We start from the raw sequence: 9,925 nt of genomic DNA on the forward strand, positions 1-9,925 counted from the left end.
CACATCGATCTGGGCAAGGCTATCCTTTTCTCGTTTTATTTGACTACGGTCTTCCGTTGCCATATCTTGAAGTCACAGGAGTTCAATCAAGCCAACAGTCGCTGAGGTCAGTCAATACGTACAACGATATCCTGCTAGAGAGCTCGAGGCGAAACCCTGCAATCCAACACATACTACACTTCACCATTTGAACAGTTTCATTGTGCTAATTACATAAGTTCGATATCTGGTTATGTATCATTCTTCCTACACATCGAGCTACCCTGGGTGATGTGAGACATGTCTTGGCTCACATGCCCACACAAGCAATGAGGTTGCCTCGATACGACATATGCGAAGCTACAGACGATTCTACAGTTCTCACCCGAATATGTACTCAGGATACAAGCTTTATCTAAGGTTCGAATCCCTTCATGGCTTAGGACGGATCGGCAGGTCGAAGAAGTTTTTGTGACATCATTCACATTGGCGATATCCTCCATGAGATGACCGAACTTCGTGACACCATCTTCGATTGCCTGCTTGAGAGATTTCTTGTTCTTACGAGCCTTCCTCTTCACCAGACGCGCCAGGTTGGCGGGTTTCTTGATGGTGAGGGGAGGTCGAACCCGCTCTATATGTCACACATGCATTAGCTTTCTAGATCCTTTACAAGTGGTATTGTGAGACAGAATGTACTACACTTACTTCGATTCTTCTTGTCGATCCAAAACCACATGGTATGGAAAATCTCTCCAATGCGGACTTGGTCGGAAACGTATGTCTCCATGACAAAGTGTCGAAGTTTAAAGAGCGCAGGGCGATCTTCCTTGTGAGAGAGACGGATTGGATGCAGCGGGCGGCCGGAATCATTGAATCGGATCCATTCGTCTACCAGTCTGTGGAGCAGGCAAACAAGACTATCGGTTGCGACTGGTGGTGAGCCTTTGGTCTCCCAGGAACGCCTTTCATCTCGGCGGGCGTTGGTGTACATGGTGATGATCGCGCGCACAAGGTTTCCATGCTTTCTATCGCCTCTTAATTTCTCAATCGAGAAGATGCTACTCAGCGTCTTCTCCAGACCATAGTAGGCATCTTGAATGAAATTTCTGGCCGCGTTCATGGGCGGCCATACATCCTGTAGAATGCACAGAGCCTGGAAGATGACGATCAGGTTTTTGATGACGATGATCTTGAGTGGAGGAGGGCCGAGTAGTGTATCGTGCGAGGCAAGTGTCGGGCAAAGCAGAACATCAGTCATAGGACCCAGATGTATTTGGAGAGCCCTGAAACCTTCAATCTGAAAGATATCTTCGACTGATCCGTTGGGGACGACCACCTTCAAACGGCCGGGGCGATTCCATCCCTCGCTGTAGTACAGCACGACATCCTGAGTACCGCTTGTTTTCGTTTCGGGGTCCATGTTGATGATGCCGTTGCAGAGGGTAGTAAACGAGGTAATTACGGTAAGGTAAGGTGCAAGGAATATTGAGAGAGCGTTGCTACTAGTTGCAGACCGTTGCTTACCGTTGTGTTGGGTAGAAAGACCTTGGGATGAATATCAGTCGTCAGGGGCAATGAAGGGGGAAGTGAGTGGGCAGGTGAGACGAATCTCGAGGGGGGCCAGCACGCTTTCACCTCACAGCCACTTATGACGAGAAATCAGAAAGCAACGGCGCGTAAATTCCAGCCACAGGAGGAAGAATTGTTTCCAAACTGCTGATGCCATTTCAATGGGTTAAGAAAAACTATTACGGCATTCGGGTATCAAAGTACACAATAAGCCTACAACCTGGGGCACGAATCCTCAAATCTAGTCAAACCATTGCTCCCTCGCGCCATGCAAACCGCCAGACATTAGAGTTCCTTCTACCAACTATAGAATTTCAAGTTACGAGTCCAACTCAATTAAGCCGTGGGCTTTTCCTTTTCGAAACACTTTGGGAGAATTCAGTAGGCGGCACATTCTCCCTTCCTCCAAGAACGACTGCGCCTTTCGTCTTCCCATGTTTGTGTCGAGATGTACTCTTCTTAAAGAGAGGGACAGTGTTCTCATTCAGTGTCGACATCACAGACATGGTGCTGGCTGAAGGATCAAACATCAACGATCCGGTAGTCAAGTTAGGATTCACCTCGCGGAGAGACATGCTCAGAGGGTTGCGCTCTAAGCCCAGGCCAGAAGACGTTGGTCGAGACGGTGATCTTGCCCTGTCCGATGTATCAAAGTCGTTGAAGATCGGCTGGGTTGCCTTGCTTGGCGACGGAACGTCTGGCACGCTGCCAATGAGGGTTTGGTGAGCTGCCGTTCGCGGAAGTTCAGTCGGATACTGATACTGGATTTTTGCGGGAGTATCGCCGGTCGGTTCATACTCTCGAAGGATGGTGCTTGAGATGTCTTCGCGCAGGGTCGCAAGGGGTTGCCGGAAATCCTCCTCTATGGGGTCAAGATGCTCACGCAGCTTCATGGTGTCAGCATCCATCGCATCTCCGAGATCCTTGACCCGTTCGTAGGTGGCCTTGGAATCGGCTGAGATGTTGCCAAACGATGTCTCGACCGTAGTTGACAGCTGTTGCAAAGACTCATCATGCTGAGCATGGTGTTGACTATTGTGGGATCGAGCATGGGTGACAAAATCGTCTAGATCCTTCATCTGGACGTCCAGATCTCTTAACTGCTCGTTAACAACACGAACGGTTTCAGCATGCACAGACTTGGTGGTGGTTTGAATTGAGCTGCTATGGCCGTTTGCCACCTATTCCAAAGTCAGTACATCTCTCAAAATAACATGCCAGGTAACTTACAGTCCAATCGTCCTTCAATTTCGTTTTGAGGGCGTCGCGTGATTTGGTCACATCATCCAAGAACCGAGACTCCTTGGAGTCCCAACCATCCATGGCTTGGGAGTATTTCGTGACTTCTCCTTGGAATTCGGTGTTTGAGTCCAGAATAGTATCTTGAATCAGTGCAGTCCGGCTAGCAAGACGAGACTCCTGAATCTCGGCCTGGGCATTGATGAGGCTGGTTATCTGTGCCAATAGTTTCTGTCGATCCTCAGCAGCCTGTCTCCTTTCTTCGCTAACAACATCCTGAATCCGCGTCGATATCGAAGCATTTGACTGAACCATGTTTTCGCTTGCTCCTTCAAGCTGTCGTCGAAGGCTTTCTGATTCGCTCCGCTGCACGCTAATATGACGGAGCAACTCATCGAAGATCGACTTGCAGTCTTTCCCAAGAGAGCTGTACGAAGAATGCAGCTGATTGTGGAATGTGCTCAGTTCGCTAAGCACATCTTCAGCGATTCTTTCCGCGGCTGTTGCGATAGTATGGAGGCTTTCACCGACACGCTCCTTGATGTTGTCTCGGACAACTTTGATCTCCTCAAGAACATTGTCCATCTCATCTTTTGACTTGTCTTTCTGCTCAGCAAGCACCTTCTTTGATCTCATGAATTGATTAAGATTCTCGTCGAGCAGAGATTGCGTGGAAGAGAGCTTCTTTAGTTCTTCCTGGACGAAGTTCTGCATCCTCTGAGAGATATTGGAGATATGGTCTGCTTGGCCCTTCTGGAACTCTTGTATGCGGTTCTCGACAAGCTCAGTAATATCAGCCACCTGTGCTTGGGACATGCTCCATGTGCTTCTGTTCAGGCTTTGTAGGTCCGACTTCCTTTTATTCTTGGCTCGGAGACCTTCAACATCCCCAACCGTCTTCCCCAGTGTCGTGATTAGCTCTCCACCAATGGCACTCAATTTCTGCTCAGTCTCCTGGTGTGCTTTCCTCACTAGTGTCTCTTCGGCTAGAGTCTTACGGGTTGCAGCAAGGACAAGCTCAGTTTGGTCGAGCACTTCTTTTGTTTCATCGAGCTGTGCCTTGGTTCCGTCATGATCCTTCTTCAACCCCATAAAGCTCGTCGTCAGAGAGAAAAGTTCTTGTACCTTGTTCCGAAGATTGTTCTCTAGCATCTCGAGCTTCGTTGCCTGTTCTTCCGCAAGAATTCGTCGAGACTCGCTTTGTACCGTCATCTCCTCGTATGCTTCATTGGACAGGTAGACACCACTGCGTTGTCTGGTGACAATAAGCTCGCTCTTGAGCTTCTCAATCTCTGCCGTGAATTCTTTCAATAACGTCTTCTTGTTAATGACTTGGTTGATTTGAGGCTTATTGCGGATGTTTTTGGCACGGAAAGCATAATCAAGAGTCGAAATGGTCTCTTCGAGGTTGCTCTTGGCTGGCGAAATGGTCGCGATGATGCAGGTCTTGGTCCGCCCTCCCAAGGAATCTTGAAGCAACCGGGTGAGCTTCGATTCTCTGTATGGGATATGGGAGCTTCGGTCCACCAGCGCATTGATGACTCGGCCTAGCGTGAGCAAACTCTTGTTGATCAGACCAGCCTCCGCCGCGCGCTTGTTCTCTGCTCCCGATCGTTGAATGTTCTCGCTACCCGCCAGATCTACTAAGTTCAACTTTCCCAAGCTGAGATAGTCTTCTGCACCATTCTCGCCTGGTTTCTTGACATGCACCGTGATAGTAAAGACGGTATGACTGCGACTGCTGAGATCATTGCACTTCGTGGCAGCAACTTGTCGCCTCACACTGCCTTCTTGAAGGCGTTTGATTCCGTCTGCGGCGCTCAAGATGTGACGTTCTTCCACGCCTTGAACAACAGTGGTCGCGTGTCCCTTGCGTGACGTGTCGTCGAAGATCTTCAACTTCACGCCGTCTTCCGGAGAAAGAAGATCTCGTAGCTCCTCGTTGTACAACTCAATGAAGGAACACCGGACGCAGTTTTCAGTGTCGTCACCTTCTAACTTGTTGAAGAGGGTCTGGAGAACTCGAGGTATGATACCTGCGGCATCAGACAGAAAGCCCAGCCTCTCGGTCATGTCGCCGGACATTGTGTAAGTCTTTCCAGTGCCAGTCTGTCCATAGGCAAAGATGGTGCAGTTGTATCCGGCTAGCATCTGGAGGCCAAGTTAATAAAATGTCCACAACAAGAGGCTTCAATCCATACTTCATCTAAAATTGGCTTGACCACATCGTCAAAGATCATGCTCTGGTCTGCCGCCGGCGAGAAGACGCGGTCAAAGGTGTACGTCTTGTTGCTCAGCGCATTTGGACCCATAGAGAGCCCGACAGCTTTCCCTTTTACGCCGTCCGAGGTAACGACAACAGCGCTGTTTTCCTTGACCTCTCGCTCGTTGCGTCCTCTACACCTGACCACGACATTTATGTTTGTCTCTTCGCCGACGTCGTCCTCAAAATCGCGTTCTTTACGCTTGGTGCCTTGCGTCGCCGTCGTCGCGACAGACACCAGAGACTCGGCCGGGGAGATGGCGCCATTTCGGTCGATGCGTGAAGCCATAGATGTATTCTGCGGATATCTAATCGTGGAGGCGCGCGTCCCTTGACGTACACTTGCTCGCCCAATGGCGCCAGACCGGACGCTCGAGGTCATGATCGAGGATTGAGTGCCCCTCCTCGGGGGAGCTTTTCGTTTGGTCTCCAGCTTGAAAGGTGTATCGAGGAACAATTAGGTAAACAAAAGCTGGTCAATGGAGTCTGACAATATTCCACTCTAAGTAAACGAAAGTGCACACTTCTTGTTTGACCCAGTGTAAGCACCACGGACTGCTTTTTTACACTCTTTGGCGATGTTGAAATGGTGGTGGTGATATGGATGTTGTGGAATGCCGGGACAAGGACATGGGCTTGCTTGCTTGGTGGTGGCAGGGGACAGGCTAAACGGCATGGCGTCCGTGTCAATTGTCAACAGATGCGGGTGTGGTCCGTGCACATTGCTCTGGCAACCACCAAGCAAGGAGCACAAAAGGTACCACCACAGCGCAGCGTGGCCTGCAGCCTTGCAGCTGTGGGGTCTGTCTAGTGCGCTGTTTAGTGGACGGCATGCTATTACTGCCTGCCGGCATGACGTCTCAGGCTGCCCCTCAGGTCCCTTGAGGCCCCTCATCATCATCAGCTGCCATCCGTTCCGCATCACGGGGCTGCATTGCGACTCACCCAAGCTGACCAGTCCTTTGTCCGTGGTCTGCAACCTGGTGCCGTTGCTGATGGGATCTCAGCTTTGCTTCCATTGCTTCCTGCACCGAGACATCTAGTCTTTCTTGCAACAATTCTTCGTTTGTAAAGCCCTGTGCCTTGTGCGTTACAGAGACCGAAACGATGGCGTCGCTCTTCACGGCACAGCTACATCCCGGCCGAGCGTTAGGGATTCTGGGTATGGGCAAGCTGCAGATCTTCTATGCATAATACATGTCTGACAATCTATTCGTAGTGCTCGGAGCTTCGCTGCACGATATCCTCACGCGTCTTAAGGCTGAACCGCAGCGATTCCCCAAGCTCGACCTCGTCTATTCGCCCACAAAGCCAGTCGAGGAGCCCGTGACATTGAATCTCCCGGCAAACGGCATTCGCCTACGGTTCGATGGACCGGAGCAGCGTCTCCGGCTTATCGAAGTCATCGACTTTACAAAGAATCACATCACATTCAAGGAGCAGAACAAGGAACGAGACCTAGTCCGGCCAGCAAACGCATCATCATCTCCCCGGCCGGGCGAACCTTCGGGAGGACCGACGTTTAGGCACATATATCAGCGATTCTTAGGGCCTACATATGATGGAGAATTCGTCCCTAGCCCGGACGTCGACAAGAATGATGCAGGAACCTACGTGCTGTCTTACCCTGGTGTCGCATTTACATTTCCCATGGCCCGATCCGCCTATACGCCGTCAAAGGATGTTGTATCCCTGCTATCATCTGCAAACAACCAAATAGCGACCTCCATGGCCGTTTTCTCAGGCGAGTCTTGGGCACAAGCGTGCGACCAGCTATGGACGGAGATCCTCCCGAGCATCAAGACCTTCACTCCGCTTGCTAAGGGCAAGGATGTCTGTCCAGATGAGATCTCGCTCGTTAGAATACACGGCGGTGGAAGACTTCAACTTTTCCGCAAGTGGACCAGCAATTCCATGTGGATTACTCTGGGAGATACAACACCGCAGGAGCTAGTTGCTGAGTTGGGTCCGCCGGATGCAATTTTTCGCAAAAACGACCAACGCATGTATATTCACAAAATTCGCACTGCGAGCAGTAGTAGATCGAGGGCGAACGGCAACGAGTTCAAGCGCCAGGATGATCTGACTGATACCGACCAGTCTTCTGCGCACACGACGTCCGATGACTCGGGCGATGACGAAGCTATCGAAGACGAGTTCGTCGGAAATGTATCAGGAGAATGCTTCTATAATTATTTCTACCTCGGTTTTGATGTCCTCATCTCAACACCTACAACCCCATCCCTTCCACCGCCATCACAAAACGGGAACGTCACGTTTCCCGAACGCGCGTTCAAGGCTGAGTCACCAGACCGCCTGGTCACAACGAAGTTAGTATTACATGGCAACGTTCCCGGCTCATATCCATTCAACAGACACCGACGAAGTCGCTGGGAAATTTCTTACTTGGATCCTTCCGTGAACTCAGAGACTCCATTTTCCGAGGCGGAAAAATGTCTACACACGGAATGGAAGTCCATCTACGCCTCGGAAGAGGATGCCCGCCAAAGACAACGGGGAATGGTCCTTAATAGGGGCTGGGGCGATAGCCCTGGCAGTAGCGTCGAGCTGCTTGGTGGATGGGAAGAGAGCGGGGGAGCTGCGCCCGGCTTAGGCGGCAAGAACTTTGATGGGAGTGAAGACTCGACTACGACGCTGTACGGCTTCCCAGGTCTGGTGTTTGAGGTGTTGAGGAATGGTTTTGTCAGTGCACTGACTGTGTTTTGAATCAACAAGGATTTTGTAAGGCGTTATGGTTCGAACGTAGCATGAGAGGCTCCGATGATTACGGTAAATAAGGTGAATAGAAATCTATAAATACCCTACTGAGATGCAATGTCTATGAGAGACAAATACATGTTCTTATTATGACCAAGCCCGTATCTTGAAGTGTTTTAAGGGTGCACATTTTGATTCTGATATTAGTGATTCTTTAAAGCGGCGCATTGAATAGGGAAGTTAATATATCGCAAGGCAAGCGCTGGCTACCATCTGTTGGAGTCACAGCTCTTGTCTTTCTCTACATGCTACTACCTTAGAAATACTATTTAGAAGAACCTCCAAATGGAGTCCGCCGCTGTCCTTCTCTTAAAGTTTCTATACCAATTACACAACGGATACATGATCGCCATTGCCAAGCCCCAAGTTCCCCAGTATCCCCAGAGCGAAGTCACCGCAGACATTGGCTCGCCCGTTATCGGATGAGGGATATCCGTGGCATGGCCAAAGAGGGCTACGACCACAGAAGTCAAGGCCATCAACAGGATGAGATGAACAATGTAGAAGAACAACGAAGATGTACCAAATGCTAAGAGGATAGCAAATCGCGACGTAATACGCGCTGGGACCACCTCGAACACCGCTAACATGATCAGATTTCCTGCCATAGTCGAAGCCCAGAAGGCTACGTCTGGTGGGTACTTGATAATGTAGAAGAATGATGCTGCTGAAACAAGATATGGATTGCGGTCCGTGTTCTCTTGCTCAGGGGTATGGAGGCAGTTCTCTGATAAATTCCCGAAGTGAAAGAGACGGGTACCAACAAACATGAGAGCAAATAGAACGCCGGATCCAGCAGTAGCAGGACTTATTGTCGTGGATTTCCAAGGCCGTGCCGTGACGATGCGGCCGTAAAGAATGCCTAATAGTGCGAACGAGAGCCAAGCCATGGGAGGGAATTCAGAAGTGACACGCGCAATTTCGACTGGGTAAAACCATATTCGGATAGCAACATTCAAGGTCGTGGCGACTGATTTGCCATCGTTCTTGGTGCAGTAGCCGTTGTTTGGCGAAAGCCAAATGTTCCACCAGATAGTGATGAGCGCCAATATGACCAAGAGGACGTTGTGGATATGCCATGAGATTGCTGTAGCTCGAGCCTCACATTTTGTGAGACTTCTGTTCTCTCCTGCGCTACTCTCGAGCAGTAGCTGGGTCTCATCGTTGGCCTTATTGTCAGGAAGCCATGGCAGTATTACTGTCTCTAGAGCCGATTCACTTCGAACAAAGATCAAGCAGAGGATGCCAGAAATCAGATAATCAACGGCCAGAGCCCAGAGGATAAGATTCTGGAACCAGGTTTGCCCACCAGAAAGGCCAAGACCCATAATAACAGAGACGAGTGTCAGGACTATGGCCCGAGAGACGAAATGTTTGGTCATCTGCCAGTCCGTCCACCCAAGCCTGACCCGAGACCGGCTAAAGTAGACGACGCCTATTCCAAGGACGAAGGCAAAGCCAGGCGCACAAAGATGAGAGAATGTCCGGGTGACGTAGCCGATGAGAGGGCTCCAGCCATAGACAATAGCACCATCATTTTCCCCATGCCTTGCCGTTCCGTGAGGCCAGGCGTTTAGGAACAGCGATGTATGATCAAGCGCCATCATTGGCATCAGAATTCCTCGCAAGAGATCAAACGCTACTATCCTGGCTGGCAACTTCACAGGCGAATTGGAAATAGAAGCGTGCTCGTCCTGGGGATCGTGATAGTCATTGTTTGGAATAGAGCCATACTCGGTCCTTGAAGTCGCTTCACGGACGTCATCTCTACCCTGGGAGACGAAGCTAGACTTCCGAACTGCAGCGTCCACGGTGGGCGTCGAACTGCCCCCCATCACTTCTACACCAATAGAGTACGTAGATGATAATGAATCTGGAGGTTGGAATTAGATTGGCACAAGTAACTCGGCATCTTATGGGAAGGAGGGAAGGAAGCTTTGGATAAAATAAAAAATGTAAGCAGAGGTTGTTGAAATGGAAGAACCCTAACAGTTAGGTAGCCCAATTACGGGGTACCCAGGTAGGCTAGTCCCCCCAATCCTTCATGCGCGGAATCCTCCTGACCAGCGTAATGGAGCTCTAAGTCAATTGAGA

General features: G+C 50.2%; 2 protein-coding genes across 2 annotated transcripts; one reads left to right on the forward strand and one right to left on the reverse strand.

Moving 5' to 3' along the window:
- Positions 1 to 376: 376 nt before the first annotated feature.
- On the reverse strand, positions 377 to 5,342 carry UCRPA7_1242 (putative kinesin-ii 85 kda subunit protein; the record flags this gene model as incomplete). The annotated part of the gene is made up of 6 exons (XM_007913838.1): positions 377 to 394; positions 465 to 613; positions 688 to 1,484; positions 2,086 to 2,732; positions 2,782 to 4,941; positions 4,992 to 5,342. The coding sequence occupies 6 exons, from the start codon at positions 5,340 to 5,342 to the stop codon at positions 377 to 379; spliced, it is 4,122 nt and encodes a 1,373-aa protein (XP_007912029.1).
- An 818-nt stretch (positions 5,343 to 6,160) lies between these two features.
- UCRPA7_1243 (putative upf0183 domain containing protein) lies at positions 6,161 to 7,780 on the forward strand (the record flags this gene model as incomplete). Its single annotated transcript, XM_007913833.1, has 2 exons — positions 6,161 to 6,215; positions 6,273 to 7,780. 2 exons carry the CDS (start codon positions 6,161 to 6,163, stop codon positions 7,778 to 7,780), a joined length of 1,563 nt encoding a protein of 520 aa, XP_007912024.1.
- Positions 7,781 to 9,925: the final 2,145 nt, after the last annotated feature.

This window comes from Phaeoacremonium minimum (genome assembly GCF_000392275.1).
Source record: "Phaeoacremonium minimum UCRPA7 unplaced genomic scaffold PA7_03_scaffold_64, whole genome shotgun sequence".
Classification (NCBI taxonomy): domain Eukaryota; kingdom Fungi; phylum Ascomycota; class Sordariomycetes; order Togniniales; family Togniniaceae; genus Phaeoacremonium; species Phaeoacremonium minimum.